At 44.7% G+C, this 21,680-nt stretch overlaps 1 protein-coding gene across 2 annotated transcripts in view; it reads right to left on the bottom strand.

The window, feature by feature from the left end:
• The window catches only part of LOC124596204 (division abnormally delayed protein-like), a 1,031,505-nt gene that overhangs the window by 159,246 nt on the left and 850,579 nt on the right, over positions 1–21,680 (bottom strand). For both annotated transcript variants that reach the window (XM_047135253.1, XM_047135252.1), the window contains exon 5: positions 4,294–4,456. In XM_047135253.1, coding sequence (XP_046991209.1) covers positions 4,294–4,456 — 163 coding nt within the window. The remainder of the gene's footprint in view (positions 1–4,293; positions 4,457–21,680) is intronic.

Raw genomic sequence — 21,680 nt, forward strand, 5'->3', positions numbered from 1 at the left:
GGGATTATGTTGACCACTCGAATACCGCTTCATGAAAGTGTACGAGTCAATCGGCAAGTTCTTATCGCAGTCAGGTACCGTGACGAGTCGCGTGCTGCTATTGTGAGGTGCTGTGGACCCAGACTTCTCAAAAATGGCTCTGAGCACTATGCGACTTAACTTCTGAGGTCATCAGTCGCCTAGAACTTAGAACTAATTAAACCTAACCAACCTAAGGACATGACACACATCCATGCCCGAGGCTGGATTCGAACCTGCAACCGTAGTGGTCGCGCGGTTCCAGACTGTAGCGCCTAGAACCGCTCGGCCACTCCGGCCGGCCAGACGTCCCACTGATGGACGATAATGCTCGACCTCATAGAGCCCAGGTGTTTGAAGTTTACTTGGAAATGGAAGATACTGCACGCATGGCGTGGCCTGATCGCTCTCCATATTTGAATCCCATAGAGTGTGTCTGGGATGCATTAGGGAGACGGGCTGCATCACGTCAGCATCCACTAATCACTCCTCAAGACTCGCGGGCAGCTCTGCGGGAAAAATGGGCGCTATTGCCTCAATATGAAACTGATGACATCATTCACAGCATGGCCGCCGTTGTCAGGCATATGTTGGAGCCAGATGTGATCACACCGCATACTGAGCACATTAGCCAGTTGTCGGAATGAGTGTGTAAACCACTTAAGTTGGAAAACACGCAGGACATTTTTGTCTACCGTCGTGTGTGTTGCAGTTGTTTATGTTCTGTATTCTTTACATTGTTTCTACTTTGCATCACTTGTTGATATTGTTTTGTGGCAAAATAAACTCAAAATTTCCGTTTGTTGCCTTAATTTTGGGCACCATTGTAATAATGTAAGTATGACTGTTTTAATAGAATGGTGTAATTTATTTTAGTAAATGCTGTCGGACTATGCTTTTGCGGTGTAATCACCGTCAAGCGTCTTTCTCATGACGAGATGCATCGTTATATAAAGCAAATACGACGGAATTTCAAAAAGTACGTTATACATTATTGTGGCAGGAGTTACGCGGCAATCTTCTCTGAAACTGGTTCCCGACATATTTTAGAATCTTTTTTGCTCATTTCTCTTGATGAAATGGTTACTGACGGTGCAGATAAGGTATCCTGTCGATTTCATTGATTTCTGATCACTTCTCGTTTTTAGTACGGCAGAAGGACTGCACAGCTGGAAGTCTAAGGGCTGACTATTGATGGATAAGAATCTTGTTAAGAGGAGTTGGCCACCAAATACGAGGCGAAGTCGCAGCCACAGGTAGACGAACAAGCATTCAGTTTCTTCATTCCACGCTCTCCAGGCAGAATTTGGGACGGTCGCCTTCCGTCGAAAAGATATAGTATTTTTCTTATGTGAATGCGTGGTGTCCGAAAGAACAGACACCACGCGGAATCCTCAGTTGTTATGCATTATATGAAAATTGAAGGTGGAGAGAAGAAGAAATGAAGAGAAACGGAGGGGGCCACTTGTGTCAGCTGCATCGGATCCCGGGTCCGAATCCCTCTCCGGTAGACAGTTTCACTTGTCGCCGCTGATTCCGTTGACAGAAATGATCCCCTCCTTCTCCTTTCCTTTCTTCTCCTCTCCACCTCCAATTTAAATACATAGTATTCTTCGCAGAATCCTAATAGCAAGATAAGAGGTTTGTATCCAGTTGTCGCTTTAAAGAGGGCCGTATGAATTTTCGTCACGATACCTCGAAATAACGTGGGATTTAACCTTTCAGAATCCGAATTTTCGTTACAACATCTCGAAATAACATTCGCTTTAAACTTTCAGAATCCAGCGTTGTGCTCTGCCTCGTGATGACTGGGTGTTGTGTGATGTCCTTAGGTTAGTTAGGTTTAAGCAGTTCTAAGTTCTAGGGGACTGACTATAGATGTTAAGTCTCATAGTGCTCAGAGTCATTTGAACCATTTTCCAGCGTTGTGGTTGGTTCTTACTAGGTGTTTTTATAGAGCACATACTTTCACGGCCGCGCGTACGTTCCACGCTGCTTCTAGGTCCTTTTGAGTATTGTCCCATGCAGAGGGTGAGATTTTCTGCCCTCCTCCCCACTTTAGTGCACTACTGTTTGAAAACAGTAAAAATCCTCAAGAGTGGGAGATTGTTTAACACCTTTACTTATATTTTATTGGACAGAGATCTCTGTCTTTGCCATTATTATCCAGCGAGTTCCTGCTCTGACGAAAAAGCAGCCTAGTTGCCGAGCGTCCTAGAAGAGGACACTTCTCGTTATCGTTTTAGAGAGTGATGACTTCACGCAAGGCTACGGAAGAGTAATGACAGAGGCTGCTGGGCGACTGATGGGGCGAGCATTGCGGTCGTGCAGAAGGATGTATCCACTCGAATACTGGGTGCAGAAAAAGATTGGCAGGCCGGTAATGCGCTGCCTTCCGCACAGCGTTGGGAGGCAATTCCGTAAGGACGCGATATTAGTTCATTCCCTTCAGGAGGCAGTTATTTCATTTTAATACTTCGCAGCCAGCTACTTTGCTTTCAGTACGCGCTTTGACGATCTCACTGGTGTTCGATCCTATTTTACCGTGTTCTTTCTATAATTCACTAAGCGTGCTTACAGTAACTGGTCGTATTCGTGTGTTACCTGCGTAACTTTGCATTCAACGTGTCCACCCATGTGTGCCAGGCTTACTGTTCACCATTACAACCCCATTGTCCAAGTAGTCAATTTTCAGTTGTTCAAATAAGTGGGTAACTCATGTGTCCGACTTTACGACAGTAAATCTGCTTGTTGTAGTGCTCTCTTGTTTCTGTTATAGGTTGGATGGTCCTTCCTCTCATTAATATGTCTGTGTGCGTGATGTGGTACTCATATTCTCATGTTTGATTGGGTTACGTCCTTTAGTTTTCATTAAGTAAGATTTTTCCGTTGTGCAACAATATTATTCCTTTAATTAATCTGCATGACCATATGGGGTGCGTTCGTTCACTGTACGTCACTAAAGATCTGACTTTAGCGTCATGTTGTTGTTGTGGTCTTCAGTCCTGAGACTGGTTTGATGCAGCTCTCCATGCTACTCTACCATGCGCAAGCTTCTTCATCTCCCAGTACCTACAGCAGCCTACATCCTTCTGAATCTGCTTAGTGTATTGATCTCTTGGTATCCCTCTACGATTTTTACCCTCCACGCTGCCCTCCAGTACTAAATTGGTGATCCCTTGATGCCTCAGAACATGTCCTACCAACCGATCCCTTCTTCTAGTCAAGTTGTCCACAAACTCCTCCCCAATTCTATTGAATGCCTCATCATTAGTTATGTGATCTTCCCATCTAATCTTCAGCATTCTTCTGTAGCACCACATTTCTAAAGCTTCTATTCTCTTCTTGTCTAAACTATTTATCGTCCACGTTTCACTTCCATACATGACTACAATCCATACAAATACTTTCAGGAACGACTTTCTGACACTTAAATCAATACTCGATGTTAACAAATTTCTCTTCTTCAGAAACGCTTTCCTTGCCATTGCCAGTCTACATTTTATATCCTCTCTACTTCGACCATCACAAGTTATTTTGCTCCCCAAATAGCAAAACTCCTTTACTACTTTAAGTGTCTCATTCCCTAATCTAATTCCCTCAGCATCACCCGACTTAATTCGACTACATTCCATACACAGACAACCCACACAGACCAAGTATCTTTTAGTGATTGGTGCACTAAACTTGGAAATGACACAGAGACGTAGCAGTATTTTTCAGCATTGTAGACAAGTCTCTGTGAACATCGGTCGGAAGTTCTACCACTAATTCGGACATGCCCGAAAGAACAGACATCACATATTCATGTAATTGATTCGCCTCGTTTGGTAATTAATCCACAACATTCGGTGCCGATGCACATTTACCTTCGACTTCCAGCGGGAATCTAAGAACAAGCGAACATGGAGGATATAGACGAGGACTGCGGATAGGTTGCGATAGGTGACAGTTTGGGTCAGACGGGGATCGGACCGAGATATTCCGCGCATTTGCGACGAACACTGTGTCCAGACGGCGCTGTGGCTCACGCGACTCCCTACCAAGCAAGACATGCTGTGGTCGAGTATCGGTCCGGCGCACCATTTTCGCTCGTCGCCGCTGATTCCGCATCGGAGCGCTCGTAAATTTTGCGCGCCTGCAGGAAACGCAGCACGACGGCTTTTGGTAGCTTTCTGTGGTCGCAAAGGGCAGCAGTGTGTTCACGCAGAGCAGCGCAGCTCGCGTGCTGCGATTGTCAGGCGCGCGCTGTGTGCATTGCGGTGCGGTACTCACTCTCCGACGCGCTGGCCGTTCCAGCAGTCGGCCGTGTCCCTGGTCTCGGCGAAGCTCTCGTCGGAGCACAGCGACTCGGCCAGGTTGGCGTAGAAGCCGCGGCTCCTCGTCAGGCTGGTGAGGAAGTGCTGCAGCTTCGAGGACAGAGTGTCCTGGCCCGACCCTGTTGGCAAATAACACACGTAATAACGAAGAGTCTAGGAGTATGTTAAAGGAAAAAGGCTGACTCTCAGCTGCTTTGCGTTGCTGTGCTAAAAGTAGAATAATTTAAAATTTTACGAACTTTGTCGTCTTTCTATCGTACGACCCATAATCACAGCAGATGTCCCAGAGGGCTTCGCTGCAAATAGGGTAACTTGAGGTGAGTTGGACCACTGGATGAGACGGGCCAGTGAAGTACGAGGGCTATCCACAAAGTACATTACGTTTTGGAATTAAAAATAAGTAAAGTGTTGGAAATTTTTTAAATTATATACAGATGAAAGCCACACTTAAATACTACTTTTCTACATAGTTGCCATTTAAATTAAGGCACTTATCGTAGCGATGGACGAGGTTGGAAATTCCTTCGTCGTAAAATTCGGCCGCCTGCGCCTTCAACCACGTGGTTACCTCTCCTTTTGGGACAGAAAAGGTGTGATTTTTGTGGATTTCCTGGAAAGAGGCACTACAATAAACTCTCAAAGGGATTGCCAAACTCTGCACAACCTCAGAAGAGCAATACAAAGCAAGCGCAGGGGAAAGTTGGGCTCAAAGATCTTGCTGATTCACGACAACGCCCGGGCCCACACGGCAAATGTCACTCGTGAACTTCTCGAATCTTTTAAGTGGGAGTTGTTTCCTCATCCGCCGTACAGTCCCGACCTGGCACCGAGCGACTTCCACTTATTCCCAGCAATGAAAAAGTGGTTGGTTATGCAGCGTTTTGATGACGACGCACAGCTTCATGAAGATGTAACCACGTGGTTGAAGGCGCAGGCGGCCGAATTTTACGACGAAGGAATTTCCAAGCTCGTCCATCGCTACGATAAGTGCCTTAATTTAAATGGCAACTATGTAGAAAAGTAGTATTTAAGTGTGGCTTTCATCTGTATATAATTTAAAAAAATTCCAACACTTTATTTATTTTTAATTCCAAAACGTAATGTACTTTGTGGATAGCCCTCGTATTTCGCGAATGCTCCGCTAGAGAGCAGCACCGTTCACTTGTGAGTAAGCTCTTTGTTGAACGAACATCGTGCAAAAGTGTTATTGTCATTATCGTCTTAGTTCAGGAGAAAATCACATTTCCTGTTTTGGTAAGTTGAAAAGTTTTATCATGCAGTTACGTTCTTTTAGTATTATGGCACAGTTTGCACATTATTCCTGTAGTTTTATTACTAAAGGCTCCAAAACTGCAGACTGAAATCGGGGTGGTCCATCTCTCCCAGACAATCGGGATAGATGGACCAGTTCTATTTGTGAGTGATGGACCATGCATTTTAATAAGGGAGAGATGGACCACAATTAAATATATCTTAAGTGACCATGGAAATTACATTAGTATTTTAAAAATTGATCGAATAACATGCTTTTGCATATTTGGTATTTTTCTCTTTCAGAAAAATGCCAACTAATTACAAAAGGAGCGGATCTTGTGAGCGAGGCAAATGGACCGAAGATGGATTGATGAAGGCCATACATGCTGTGCGGGATAATATCATGGGTGTCGATGCTGCAGCTAAAGCTTTTGGTATACCTAAAACTACACTGAAAAGAAGACTGCAGTCAAAAAATTATTCTAAGGATAGTATGGGACCTCAGCCTTTACTGGGTGTTGAGAGTGAACGAAAAGTCATCGCTCACATTGAGAAACTTCAAGAGCGAAGTTTTGCACCGTGTAGAGACACGGTAAGGAGTATGGCATTTGAATTACCTGAAAGGCTAAATGTACAACGTACTTTCAATAAGGAATTAAAAAAGGCTGGTTACGACTGTCTTCATTCCTTTCTTAGACGTAGTCCCAATATAGTTGTAAGAAGAGCGGAAGGCGTGTCAGCTGCTCGAGCCAAAGGGATGAACAAAGACACCGTGAAAGAGTGTTTCAGGCTTCTTGCAACTGTCACGCGCGAAAACGAATGGTTTGGCAAACCAGGCCACGTCTACAATATGGATGAAACTGGACTGCAGCTGAGCAACAAAACTGGCAGTGTTTTAGCAATTAAAGGTTCAAGAAACGTTGCGTCAGTCACATCTGGCGAGAAAGGAGAGACAATGGCGAAGGAACATTTCTTCCACCCTTTCCCATAATGAATGGGAAAAGCCTAAAGCAGGAATTTATGGATGAAATGCCACCTGATGCAATTGTAAGAATGTCTGAAAAATCTGTAAATGTAAACAGTTCTATTTTCCTGGATTGGCTAAAAAACCATTTCACTCCCAGGAAACCAGCAGGAAAAGTACTGTTAATACTTGATGGACACACGTCTCACACAAGCTGTTTGGAAACTTTAGAGTTTGCAGGGGAACAAGGGATTATTTTAATGAGTCTACCTCCACATACAGCCCACTGGTTGCAACCGTTGGATCGAACATTTTTCAAATCACTTGAAAACTATTTTTACAAGGCTTGCAACAATTTCTTGATAAATAATCCAGGGAGGAAAATAAACCGTATTCACTTTGGAAAACTACTATATTCAGCGTGGGCTAAATCAGCCACCGTCGAAAATGGTACAAGTGGCTTCAAGGCATGCGGAATAATTCCACTGAGTATGTCTGCAATTCCCGACTATGCTTTTTTGTCGAAAGTTGAGTCAGTGCCAAAAAATATAGGAGCACTCAAGCCACCAATCAGTTCACAGCTCATCAACAAACGTAGCGACCCCAAGCACGTCAAAAGAGCTGAGTTCCTCCGCCGACACAACTTCAAGCACCACTCCTACGAAGTACGAGACGTCCACGATTCCCGCATCAAAACTAACAACTCCGATGTCTAAGCAAACACCGACAAAGCTTTCGGAAGAAATATCACCTGTTCCTTCTATTGAAAAACACCGAATTTCAAGAGGAACACAACAACTGTCTCCAAAGAGCTAAACTCTGCTGAAAATATTAAAAGTGTAAAGGGAAAGAGGGATGAGGAAAGAAAGGCAACAGAAAAAAAGGGAACAAAAACTACCAACAAAGCAGAGCACTAGCGAGGAGAAAAAGAGACCCAAGAAACAGCAAAAGAAAAATGCTGCAAACAGTCCACCATGTTCATCAGAGGCAGAAAGCTGCAACACTGAAGACTTTGTAGAAGGTACTGAAAATAGCTTTGACGAATGGGATGAAGATGAATATGTGGGGTGCGGTGATATCTATTACGAAACCAACAAAAAAGACGATTGGATTCAGTGTATTTCCTGTTCACGATGGTCACATGAATGTTGTTCATCATTTGCTAATAAGTGTAATAGCTGTGGTAGGAGAAAAATATCCTAAAGTTTGCACAAAATCTACAAATCAATGAAAATCCAGTGTTCGCTTACTATTTACAAAAAACTGATAAAATTGTTTTGGTCTGAAATGTCTTACTGTATTCATTACTACATATTCCAATAAAAATGTATGATTTCCATTCACTCTTTTCTTCATGAGTAGCAATTATTTACGTGGTCCATGTCTCCCACTACTCCATCTCACCCATACACCTACGGGTGAGATGGATCGCTGATGTGTATTTTTATTTCGTTGTGTGACTTGCACTTTGAGTGGGAGGGCCTCAATAATGTATTGTATGCAAGTTTATATGACAATCTATATGAAAATGCTGCCAGAAGTTAAAAAAAATAAAAATCGATTAATTTCACCCTAAAGAAAAAGAGTGGTCCAACTCTCCCGGAGTTACCCTACCAAAACAGGTGAATACTCGTGGCAAGTCAGAACAATGCTCCAGAGTGGGGCTTGACCTCGGATCCATGTCTAACGACTGTGACCTTTTTTGTGTAACAATAATTTACTCATTAAGTAAATTAAAAAGGCTAAGAAATTATTTCTTCATAACAGCTCTAAAAATACCTGTATCTCATAAATATTATGTAGCACGCGCAGCAGACAGCACACCGCAACAGGCCTGTGACACGCCCTCTTCACACACGTCACGTCACGTCACCTCACGTCACGTGACATCACGTCACGTGACATCACGTCACGTCACGTGGCGGGTCCAATGCCCACGAGAGAGAGGAGCCGTGGCGCGTACGTCACATCACGTGACACTGAAGGTGTCTGCGGCGGAGAGGGAGTAACTATTTCAGATGAGTTTAGTAATTCTTGACTGCCCATTTAAATGTATGCAAGCTGTCGATATCACACGACAAGGTAGACCTTCTGTTGGTAGCTTTTCCTTTACCTAATGATTTGCTGTCAGCCCTACACGAAGCCAAGCGTTCGGGAAGCGTGGCGGTCAAGGCGACTAGTGTGACGTCACAAGTTCGTTGCGGGGTCCACATTTCTCGTAGGCACCGCTGTGGTCCCTGGAGTCGGATAAAGCTGCCCGCGCAGCTAAAACAAGCTAGTGTCGTAGTCAGTCTACATGGTTACAACATATGCGCCGGCTTCTTGGCGACTTGCAGGGTTTGTACCAAAGGTTTCGAGAGTAGACCAAAAGGGATAGAGCGATGCGGTTTTCAGCGGAAAGGGTGGTGAGGAGAGGATGCTTGTCCAACAAATGTGATATGGCCTAGTCGCCTCCGAGCAGTGACAGAGTGAGGAAAGTGTCGAGCTTAGTGCGTCTTGGTAAAATGGAAATGAGCGTACGGCATCGTTGACCGGGAGGCCCCCTTCAGGGAAGTTCGGCCGCCAAGCGCAAGACTTATTTCATTCGACACCACATTGGGTGACTTGCGCGCCAGTAGTGCGTCTTGGTGACACGTCGAGATTAAAGATGCAACGATAAGCAATCAAACTCCACATTAAACTGAAAAAAATCGCTGAGTCTGATTCGGGAAACCTCAGACATACTCGAACTAAGAATTAACAAGTGTTACAAGATATTACGGGAAGACCGAGGACATTTCGATGACAACGAACGATTCGGGAGTCCGTCAACGTCGCAGACGATCAAAAGAACGTTTTGAACGAGGATCGACACACGAGAGTAAGAATGAGAGCAGAGAACTGCATTATGCCAAAAGCGTATCTTAGCCTGATTTTGACAGACGAAGTAGGGATGAGCAAGGTGTGAGCAAAGATCGTCCCAAAAGTGGTGAGCGATGAACAGAAACAAATCAGTGTGATGCTGTGTTGCGAGTTCTTGGAACACCGCTAAAGTACCCTAATTGCTTGGCCAGAGTGGTGGTAGATGACGAGACGGATTTCAAGTACGATCCTCAATCACGGGTTGTTGAAGGAAGTAAAAGATTCTTCGACTCGCAACCGTAAGTATGTTCCTGAAGACGCCTTTCAGAAAGCCTATGCAGACTGAGCTTAGCGGTGACACGGATGGAGAAGGTTTTGTACGTCTAAACGCAGTAAATCTCTTTAAAAAAGTTATTCTTGACACTCTGTGGATGGGCCCTGTACGTTGCGAGTTTGGACTATGTTTGGTGTTTGACTCTGGCCAGATTTCTCTTATACAAGTACTTGCACCGCTGCACGGTCTTCATTCTTCGTGTGACCACAGCCAGAGCCGAACTCTCAAGCTGTACAGAACTTGCAATTAGTAATTTTGTTCATATGAAGAGAACAAAGTCACTGTTAAAATAAATTTCAATTCCAAAATGTGTGAGTGTATGTAAATAAATTATTTTAAATAAATTTATTATAAATATTAGAAATATTAGTGCATATATACGTCAAACAGAATTATATGAAACAAACCTGTTGCCATACGAATAATGATGGAAGTGGAAAGTGTTAGACGTTGAAGCACCCATCTGATATATATTAATCTTCGTGAAGATGTTTATTACACCTACCCGAACAGCTGTGCGCGTCGAATTGCCGCTTCCGGGACGGGGTGGTACGTCGGACCAGGATCGAACCCGCCTGGCTGATTAGCGAGGGAGGTCAGTGTGTCAACCAGCCTGGACGCGGCTTTTAGGCGATTTCTTACATCCCACAAGGTGAATACCTGGCTGGCTCCCGCCTCAGTTAATTTACAAAAAGTTCTCTCGCCTTCACATGGATACCGCTACTTACAGTCAGTTCAGGTACACATATTCTGTCCCGGGGGTTAACGAGGTGGGAACTGGCCACTCGCGAAACTAACCGTGAAAAATCCGTTAACAATCATGCCGAACCTGCAACGATGCGGGACAAGGGAACAAGAAAAAGGAGGAGTGGAGATGTTCACCTTATAACGAGTATTAAATTTTAAACTTTCATCTCATTTGGAATGGATGGCTACCGTTTATTTTTATATACGTTGTGGCATGGAAGAAAACAGCTGCCGAATGTCATTTTCAAAAATTAGCTTCCATGCCAGAAACACATACTTTGTCAGTTGAAACATTGCTGGTATGCAAGCATTCGTCCCTTCATCACTATCCAAACTGTACGGGAGACCAATAAGGTGACTATTCATGCAGTCATGGATCAGTACATAGCTAAGCGCGTTCGCCCTGTGAAATGAAGTGAGGGGTCTTGCATTATCTTGCTGGAATAGGTCATTTGCTATACACTGGTCAAGAAGTGTGTGACAACAGGTATTACACTTCTGACCATTAAAATTGCTACACCAAGAAGAAATGCAGATTATAAACGGGTATTCATTGCACAAATATATTATACTAGAACTGACGTGTGATTACATTTTCACGCAATTTGGGTGCATAGATCCTGAGAAATCAGTACCCAGCACAACCACCTCTGGTCGTAATAACGGCCTTGATACGCCTGGGCATTGAGTCAAACAGAGCTTGGATGGCGTGTACAGGTACAGCTGCCCATGCAGCTTCTACACGATACCACAGTTCATCAAGAGTTGTGACTGGTGTATTGTGACGAGCCAGTTGCTCGGCCACCATTGACCAGACGTTTTCAATTGGTGAGAGATCTGGAGAATGTGCTGGCCAGGGCAGCAGTCGAACGTTTTCCGTACCCAGAAAGGCCCGTACAGGACCTGCAACATGCGGTCGTGCATTATCCTGCTGAAATGTAGGGTTTCGCAGGGATCGAATGAAGGGTACAGTCACGGGTCGTAACACATCTGAAATGTAACGTCCACTGTTCAAAGAACCGTCAATGCGAACAAGAAGTGACCGAGACGTGTAATCAATGGCAGTCCATACCATCATGCCGGGTGATACGCCAGTATGGCGATGGCGATTACACGCTTCCAATGTGCGTTCACCGCGATGTCGCCAAACAAGGATGCGACCATCATGATGCTGTAAACAGAACCTGGATTCATCCGAAAAAATGACGTTTTCCCATTCGTGCACCCAGGTTCGTCGTTGAGTACACCATCGCAGGCGCTCCTGTCTGTGATGCAGCGTCAAGGGTAACCGCAGCCATGGTTTCCGAGCTGATAGTCCATGCTGCTGCAAACGTCGTCGAACTGTTCGTGCAGATGGTTGTTGTCTTTCAAACGTCCCCATCTGTTGACTCAGGGATCGAGACGTGACTGCACGATCCGTTACAGCCATGCGGATAAGATGCCTGTCATCTAGACTGCTAGTGATACGAGGCCGTTGGGATCCAGCACGGCGTTCCGTATTACCCTCCTGAACCCACCGATTCCATATTCTGCTAACAGTCATTGGATCTCGACCAACGCGAGCAGCAATGTCGCGATACGATAAACCGCAATCGCGATAGGCTACAGTCCGACCTTTATCAATGTCGGAAACGTGATTATACACATTTCTCCTCCTTACACGAGGCATCACAACAACGTTTGACCAGGCAACGCTGGTGAACTGCTGTGTGTGTAAGGAAAATCGGTTGGAAACTTTCCTCATGTGAGCACGTTGTAGGCGCCGCTACCGGCGCCAGCCTTGTGTGAATGCTCTGAAAAGCTAATCATTTGCATATCACAGCATCTGCTTCCTGTCGGTTAAATTTCGCGTCTGTAGCACGTCATCTTCGTGGTGTAGCAATTTTAATGGCCAGTAGTGTACTATTTCTACCTTCCTGCTGCATACTGATGAGCATTCAGTCTCCCGTGACAACTACCAATTCAGTCCTGTTTACATATCTAACAGCTCTCCGAATCACGATTCGAGATGTTGGAGGTGTTGGAGGCTGCTTCCTATGACCTTCTGCCACGCCATCTGCGGACACGCTGGTGTTGATGTGAACGCCACAAACAGAAGCGAGGCTCTTGGCTTAACACCAGAGAAAACGACTCTACGTCCCTGTTGACTCTGGCGCTACAAAAAATGGCTCTGAGCACTATGGGACTAAACATCTGTGGTCATCAGTCCCCTAGAACTTAGAACTAATTAAACCTAACTAACCTAAGGACGTCACACACATCCATGCCCGAGGCAGGATTCGAACCTGCGACCGTAGCAGTCGCGCGGTTCCGGACTGAGCGCCTAGAACCGCTAGACCACCGCGGCCGGCTCTGGCGCTACACTTCGCATGTCTGTGATATGGTTTGACGGTGCGCCGCTTGCTGTAGCCGCACTGTCTGAGGCTCCTTGTCACGGTTCTTGCGGCTCCCCCCGTCGGAGGTTCCAGTCCTTCCTCGTGTGTGTCTGTGTGTGTGTGTGTGTGTGTATTTGTGTGTGTGTGTGTTTTGTACTTAGCATAAGTTAGTTTAAGTTAGATTAAGTAGTGTTAAGCGTAGAGACCGATGACGTCAGCAGTTTGGTCCCATAAGAACTTACCACAAATTTCAAAAAAGGTTTCGACGATAGACGACGCCCGACACCCAAGCTTACAGTAATATGTTCGCGACGGTTAGTTGTCACACTCTCCTGCTGTCCTGTAACCTTTGCCCGGAGTCCAGCTGGTATAACCCGTCTGTTCGTCAGGGTGTCGAACAACCCTAATATCTCGAGGTTTCAACGTTGTTCTCTTCTGTAAAGACTCATACCTCCTCCTTTTTCCACGCTGTGTCCTGATTCCAACTCATCAACACTGCAGTTCTCATTCTACTGCAGCCAGCTGTCGGTAAGATGCTCCCACGTCCGTCATGTCAATGATTCGACCTTTCTCTTAGAAAACGTCCATAAACTGCACATGGGCATCCTCTGGGCATGCTGTGTTATGACCTCCACCCTATAAATTCGGGTAACCTTAGACACATTTCACGGTCATCATGTACGAGGGTCACTCCTTCTCCACATAATTTCCATCCCTCTCACCTGCATTACGCCATCTTGGAACCAGCGCCCGTATTCTCGCACGGTAAAATTCTGGACCAACTTCTTGAAGCCGCTGTTTAGCAGCGTGCACAAGGGAGTCATCATCTTCAAACCTTGTTGCACGAAGAGAGTCTTTCAGTTTCCCAAAGAGATGATAGTCACATGGAGCCAGGTCAGGACTGTAAGGCGGGTGTTTCAGTGTTGTCCATCCGAGTTTTGTGATCGCTTCCACGGTTTTTTGACAGACATGTGACCGTGAATTGTTGTGCAACAGCAAAACATCTTGCTTTTGCCGATGTGGCGGAACACGACTCAGTTGAGCTTGAAGTTTCTTCAGTGTCGTCACATATGCATCACACTTTATGGTGGTTCCACTTGGCACGATGTCCACAAGCAAGAGTCCTTCGGCATCGAAAAACACCGTAGGCATAGCTTTTCCAGCAGAAGGTGTGGTTTTGAATTTTTTTTCCTTGGGTGAATTTGCATGATGCCACTCCATTGATTGCCTCTTCGTCTCTGGTGAAATATGATGGAGCCATGTTTCATCACCTGTCACAATTCTTCCAAGAAATTCATCTCCACCATTCTCGTACTGTTCCAAAAGTTCGCTGCATACCGTTTTTCTTGTTTCCTTGTGAGCCACTGCCAACATCCTGGGAAACCACCTGGCACAAACCTTTTTTAACGTCAGCACTTTCAGTATTCTGCAAACACTTGCTTCCCCTATACCAACGTAGCGTGACAATTCGTATACTGTGATGCGTCTGTCAGCAGTCACCAACTCGTTAACTCTCTGCACATTGTCTGGAGTGTTTGCAGTACGAGGCCTGCCGCTACGAGGACAATCCTCAATGTTGCCGTGCCCGCTTTCATCACGTAACCTGCTTGCCCACCGACTAACTGTACTGCGATCGACAGCAGCATCTCCATACACCTTTTTCAACCTCTTGTGGATGTTTCCCACTGTCTCGTTTTCACATCACAGGAATTCTATGACAGCACGTTGCTTCTGACGAGCGTCAAGTGTAGCACGCATCTTGAAGACATGCTGTGACGGCGCCATTCACGGGAACAGGCTGAACTAAGTTTGAAAACAAACGGAAAGGATGTATCTACACATTGTAAAACTTTCACACGTGCAGAATGAAAACTGTATTTTTACAAAAATAGTGCGCATTTCTTTTGGAATGACCCTCGTACTATCAATATTATTCATTTGTAAGTATGGATTTTTTCTGGACTGAAAATAAGCTTGCATAAGGATGACATTTTAATCAGTGCATCTGACAGGCCCGAAGATACTGAAGTATCAGTTTGGCAGTGTTCGGTCAAGTTATTCGTTGTGCAACACATTCTGTTTTCATCAATGTAAATCTACACTGAAGCGCCAAAGAAACTGGTATAAGCATGCGCATTCAAATACAGAGATATGTAAACAGGCAGAATACGGCTCTGCGGTCGGCAACGCCTATATAAAACAAGCGTCTGGCGCAGTTGTTAGATCGGTTACTGCTGCTACAACGGCAGGTTGTCGAGATGTGATTGAATTTGAACGTGGTGTTATAGTCGGCGCACGAGCAATTGAACAAACCATCTCCGAGTTAGCGATAATATGGGGATTTTCCCGTACGACCATTTCACGACTGTACCGTGAATATCAGGAATCCGGTAAAACATCAGATCCCTGACATCGCCGCGACCGGAAAAATATCCTGCAGGAACGGGACCAACAACGACAGAAGCGAATCGTTCAACGTGACAGAAGTGCAACCCTGCCGCAAATTGCTGCAGATTTCAATGCCGGGCCATCAACAAGTGTCAGCGTGCGAACCATCATGAAACATCATCGATATGGGCTTGCGGAGCCGAAGACCCAATCGTGTACCCTGATGACTGTACGACACAACACTTTACGCCTCGCCTGGGCCCGTCAAAACCGACATTGGATTGTTGATGACTGGAAACATGTTGCCTAGTCGGACAAGTCTCGTTTCAAATCGGACGAGTCTCGTTTCAAATTGTATCGAGCGGATGGACGTGTACGGCTATGGAGACAGTCTCATGAATCCATGGACTGTTCAGGATGCTGGAGGCCCTGTAATGGTGTGGAGCGTGAAGAGTTGGAGTGATGTGGGACCCCTGATACGTCTAGATACTACTCTGACAGGTGACACATATACGTAAGCATGCTGTGTGATCACCTGTATCCTTTCGTGTCCATTGTGCATTCCGCCGGACTAGGGCAATTCCAGCAGAAAAATGCGACACCCCACACGTCCAGAATTGCTACAGAGTGCTCCAGGAACACTCTTCTGAGTTTAAACACTTCCGCTGGCCACCAACTCCCCAGTCATGAACATTATTAAGCATATTTGGGAAACTTGCCACGTACTGTTAAGAAGAGATTTGCACCCTCTCGTACTCTTAAGGATTAATGAACAGTGCTGCAGGATTCATGGTGTAAACTCCCTCCTGTAGTACTTCAGACATCAGTCGAGTCCATGCCACGTCGTGTTGGGGCCTTTCTACGTGACCCACGATATTAGTCAAGTGTACCAGCTTCTTTGGCTCTCCAGTGTATTGTGTGAAAGCCAGTTAACTGTTCGAATAACGTGGATATTTTGCAAATGAAAGGTACATCTAATCAAACAACTACGTCATATTAAAATGTAGTTTTCATGAGAATATGCTGAAGCCTTATGGGAAAGAATATCTTCAGCATGATTGATTTAAAGAAATGAGACCCCTTGAAACGAATGTAGCTAACGAAACCAACCCTGAAGTCTGGCGCCTAAAACATAAGGCACAAATGTTATCCATCTGAAGATGGGCATGATGGCGTGAAACATAACACAGCATTGAAATGAATGAATTTTGAAAGCACTTGTGGCTGGCTGCGTTATTCATCAACAATCATTGACGACCACGGGGTTCCCGAGATCCAGCGTGGATATAGTAACAGAATACTTGCATACCTGTTCGTGAAAGGTGACATGATATGCATGTACACGGACACAACATTCATGTACTGCAGCTGAACGTCCAGCTGTAGTACTGGTGTACAAATGCCATCATTCGTCGCCGATGAACAGCAGTTAGCGTGGGTGATGAACCTTGTGCCTGGTGCAGAGGCCCATACGCGGCACGTTCGCTGTAAGGTTGTCGAGAAATACTTTTGGTAGCCCCTTGGCTCCCTTTGGATATATATACAGGGTGGTCCATTGATCGTGACCAGGCCAAATATCTCACGAAATAAGCGCCAAACGAAAATACTACAAAGAACGAAACTTGTCTAGCTTGAAGGGGAAACCAGATGGCGCTATAGTTGGCCCGCTAGATGGCGCTGCCATAGGTCAAACGGATATAAACTGCGTTTTTTTAAAAATAGGAACCCCCATTTTTATTACATATTCGTGTAGTACGTAAAGAAATATGAATGTTTTAGTTGGACCACTTTTTTCGCTTTGCGGCAGATGGCGCTGTAATAGTCACAAATATATGGCTCACAATTTTAGACGAACAGTTGCAAACAGGTAGGTTTTTTAAATTAAAATACAGAACGTAGGTACGTTTGAACATTTTACTTCGGTTGTTCCAATGTGATACATGTACCTTTGTGAACTTAACATTTCTGAGAAAGCATGCTGTTACAGCGTGATTACCTGTAGATACCACATTAATGCAATAAATGCTCAAAATGATGTCCGTCAACCTCAATGCATTTGGCAATATGTGTAACGACATTCCACTCAACAACGAGTAGTTCGCCTTCCGTAATGTTCGCACATGCATTGACAATGCGCTGACGCATGTTGTCAGGCGTTGTCGGTGGATCACGATAGCAAATATCCTCCAACTTTCCCCACAGAAAGAAATCCGAGGACGACCAATCCACCTGTCATGAAATATGCTATTCTTTACCGCTTTAACCGCACGCGAGCTCGCATTCGGGAGGTCGACGGTTCAATCCCGCGTCCGGCCATCCTGATTTAGGTTTTCCGTGATTTCCCTAAATCGCTCCAGGCAAATGCCAGGATGGTTCCTCTGAAAGGGCACGGCCGACTTCCTTCTTCGTCCTTTCTTGATCCGACGAGGCCGATGACCTCGCAGTTTGGTCTCTTCCCACAACCACCCCAACCCACTTGATTCCTGTCTCCTCAGCACGTAACAAATCGACAATCGCACACGAGCTATGTGCCGGACATCCATCATGTTGGAAGTACATCGCCATTCTGTCATGCAGTGAAACATTTTGTAGTAACATCGGTAGAACATTACGTACGAAATCAGCATACATTGCATCATTTAGATTGCCATCGATAAAATGGGGGCCAATTATCCTTCCTCCCATAATTCCGCACCATGCATTAGCCTGCCAAGGTCGCTCATGTTCCACTTGTCGCAACCATCGTGGATTTTCCGTTGCCCAATAGTGCATATTATGCCGGTTTACGTTGCCGCTGTTGGTAAATGACGCTTCGTCGCTAAATAGAACGCGTGAAAAAAATTTGTCATCGTCCCGTAATTTCTCTTGTGTCCAGTGGCAGAACTGTACACGACGTTCAAAGTCGTCGCCATGCAATTCCTGGTGCATAGAAATATGGTACGTGTAGCATCCTCAACACCGACGTTTTTGAGATTCCCGATTCTCGCTCAATTTGTCTGCTGCCGAGTAGCTACAACACCTACTTGGGCATCATCATTTGTTGCAGGTCGTGGTTGACGTTTCACATGTACCTGAACACATCCTGTTTCCTTAAATAACGTAACTATCCGGCGAACGGTCCGGACACTCGGATGATGTCGTCAAGGATACCGAGCAGCATACATAGCACAAGCCCGTTGGGCATTTTGATCACAATAGCCATACATCAACATGACATCGACCTCTTCCGCAATTGGTAAACGGTCCATTTTAACACGGGTAATGTATCACGAAGCAAATACCGTCCGCACTGGCGGAATGTTACGTGATACCACGTACTTATACGTTTGTGACTATTACAGCGCCATCTATCACAAAGCGAAAAAAGTGCTCCAACTAAAACATTCATATTTCTTTACGTACTACACGTATATGTAATAAAAATGGGGTTCCTATTTTTTAAAAAACCCAGTTGAGGTCCGTTCGACCTATGGCAACGCCATCTAGAGGGCCAACCATAGCGCCATCTGGTTTCCCCCTTCAAGCTAGACAAGTTTCGTCCTTTGTAGTTTTTTCGTTTGATACCCACCCCCTCCCCCCCGTGCTCTTGCTGCCATATGCCGTCTGTGAGTTGTTATTGAACGTTGACGTCGAAATAGGCGGTGGTCATCGTGTAGATTTCACAGATAATGTGTCTAATTTTTGCTAGCGAGCTTAATAACAGTTAAAGATAATTGTTTTTGTTTTTAGACTGTAAGTATACTCTTACGAGTGCTTGTAAATCATGGCAACAATAACAAGAATTACCTCAATTTATAGCAGATACTGGAACCTTGTCGCTTTTAATGTTTCTCTCCACAATTGAAATCAAGCATAATTAATTCTGCACAACGTTTAATGGAATAGAGTGGTAAACGAGAAACAAGTACTCTGACAGACTTGTTTCATTAATTAGCACTGTGTGCTACGCCTCGTTATTACTGTTGCTACGATGATACGGAGTTAGTCACAGTTTGGCGTTTTCTTATTCGTTTGCCGCTGAGCAGTCATTCTGCACTACTCCAGTATTTTGCATTTAATGTAGCCTGACAGTAATAGAGGTTATTTCAATTTTCATGCATCAATTGGAGGAGACACATTTACTCAGCCTAGGTCGCTCTTTCGCTGCGCTTCTGTCACAAACGTTTCGCTATGCGTGTCTCTCCCAATAGACTGGGTGTCATTTCTGTCTGTAACAGATACCAGGACGCAAACATGACAGTAAAATGTACTGTGGATGCTCTCTGCAGACGTCTCTGATCACCGATCAACTACCTTTGTTGTTATGCTAGCTATTATAGACGTGCAGCATTTATTATTTATTTACTTTTTCCTGATGCATCTACATCTACATACATACTCCACCAGCCATATTAAGGCACACATTGGATGGTACCTTGTACTACTGCTGGTCACTTCCTTTACTGTTCCACTCGAAAATGGAGTGAGGGATGAACGACTGTCTGTATGCTTCCGTACGAGCCTTGATGTCTCTTACCTCGTCTTCGCGTTCCTTAACGCGAAATGTATGATGGAAACAGTAGGATCGTCTGCAGTACGTCGCAGATGCTGGTTCTCTGAACTTACTCAATAGTGTTTCGCGACAAGTTGGTCTTCTTTTCTCCGTGGATCCCTAACTAGGCTGTGTAAATAGGGCAACTGGCACCCAGAACAAACTCTGACTTTTCCTCCTGTCCTGCCGATATCACTACATTTATCTGTTTAATCCCCGTTGTTGCTTAGCCTGTTTATTCTGTTTTTGAGATCCACACGACTTCAAAATGAAAGATAAGAATTTCAGTGATTCTTTTTGGTACGATACAGCACAAAAAGTGGAACAACACACAGTCGAAAGTCGCTTGCTCGCAACAACAACGCAATTCATTTTTCAGTGTTACATTCCCGATCAATGCAAAACCATTACAAGCAAAACACAAAAAAGCAAAAAGCAAAATATACTCTTTATACTTACGTTTCGCTGGCTGACTTGATATAATCAAAGTGCCTTCATTTAATACTCAATAGAGGTAAATTATATGGAACTGTTGCTCAGTGTAGCCTAATCCAAATCTCCTCATTATCCCCTTTAACGGCTAGTATTCCCTCAATCTATCCGCATCTTGTTCTATTTCTTATTTGCCCCCTGCCACTTCATCATCTTCCCCTTTTCTTCTGTCGTTCAGAATTTTTTTCGCCTGTCAAAAAACTGCGCAACCCCCCTTTGAACCAGATTGGAAAGTGTACACCGCTAATAGTACACACTCCTATGCCGTTTACAGGTACCTCTGAGGAAATGCCGCCAATAATTTCTAAACAGAAGAAACAAGAAAAGACAGAGAAAAGCAACCAGTTCACACTTCAACGGAAACAGATCTTATCATTTATTTTGCTGACCAAACAACAAAATTCCTCTGCTGTTTTCAGTATCTCGTTTCCTAATGAAATTCCCTCAACGTCATCTTATTCAATTAGACTACATTTCATTATCTTTGTTTTGCTTTTGTTACTATTAATCTTATATCCTTCTTTCAAGACACTGTCCATTCCATTCAGTTGCTCTTCCAAGTCTCTTGCTGTCCTTGTGAGAACTGAAATGTCATAGGCAAACCTCAAAGTTTTTATTTCTTCTCCCTGAACTTTAATTCTTACTCCATATTCTTCTTTTTTGTCTTATGTTTCCTTCAATTTTTTTTTTTTACTGGCTCTGCCAAGGCTATCAGTAGTTCTGATGGACTGTTGTCTGCTCTCGTAGCCTTGTTGTGATTTAGGTCTTGCAGTGCCAGATCAAATTTTTCTAGCAGTATCGTATCTCTCATCTCATCTTCATCTACGTCGTCTTCCATTTCTACAATTCTGCTTTCAAGTTCAACTCCCTTGCATAGATCCTCTATATACTCCTTCCATCTTTCAGCTTTCCTCGCTTTGGGCTCGTTTTACATTTGAGCTCTCGATATTCATACACCCGCCTCTCTTTCCTCCAAAAGCCTCTTTAATTTTCCTGTAGGCATTATCTATCTTTCCCCTAGTGACGCATGCTTCTAAACCCTTACATGTTGCATTTTTATGTTTTCTCCTTTCATCGATTAAACTCAGTATCTCCAGTGTTATCGAAGAATTTCTATTAGGCCTGCTGCCTTCGCTATTTCATCTCTCAAAGCTACCCATGCCGGCCGCGGTGGTCTAGCGGTTCTGGCGCTGCAGTCCGGAACCGCGGGACTGCTACGGTCGCAGGTTCGAATCCTGCCTCGGGCATGGGTGTGTGTGATGTCCTTAGGTTAGTTAGGTTTAAGTAGTTCTAAGTTCTACGGGACTTTTGACCTAAGATGTTGAGTCCCATAGTGCTCAGAGCCATTTGAAAGCTACCCATTCGTTTTCCACTGTATTCCTTTCCCGTGTTCTAGTGAATCGTTACCTAATGCTCC

Source organism: Schistocerca americana, chromosome 2 (genome assembly GCF_021461395.2).
Source record: "Schistocerca americana isolate TAMUIC-IGC-003095 chromosome 2, iqSchAmer2.1, whole genome shotgun sequence".
Taxonomy (NCBI): Eukaryota; Metazoa; Arthropoda; class Insecta; order Orthoptera; family Acrididae; genus Schistocerca; species Schistocerca americana.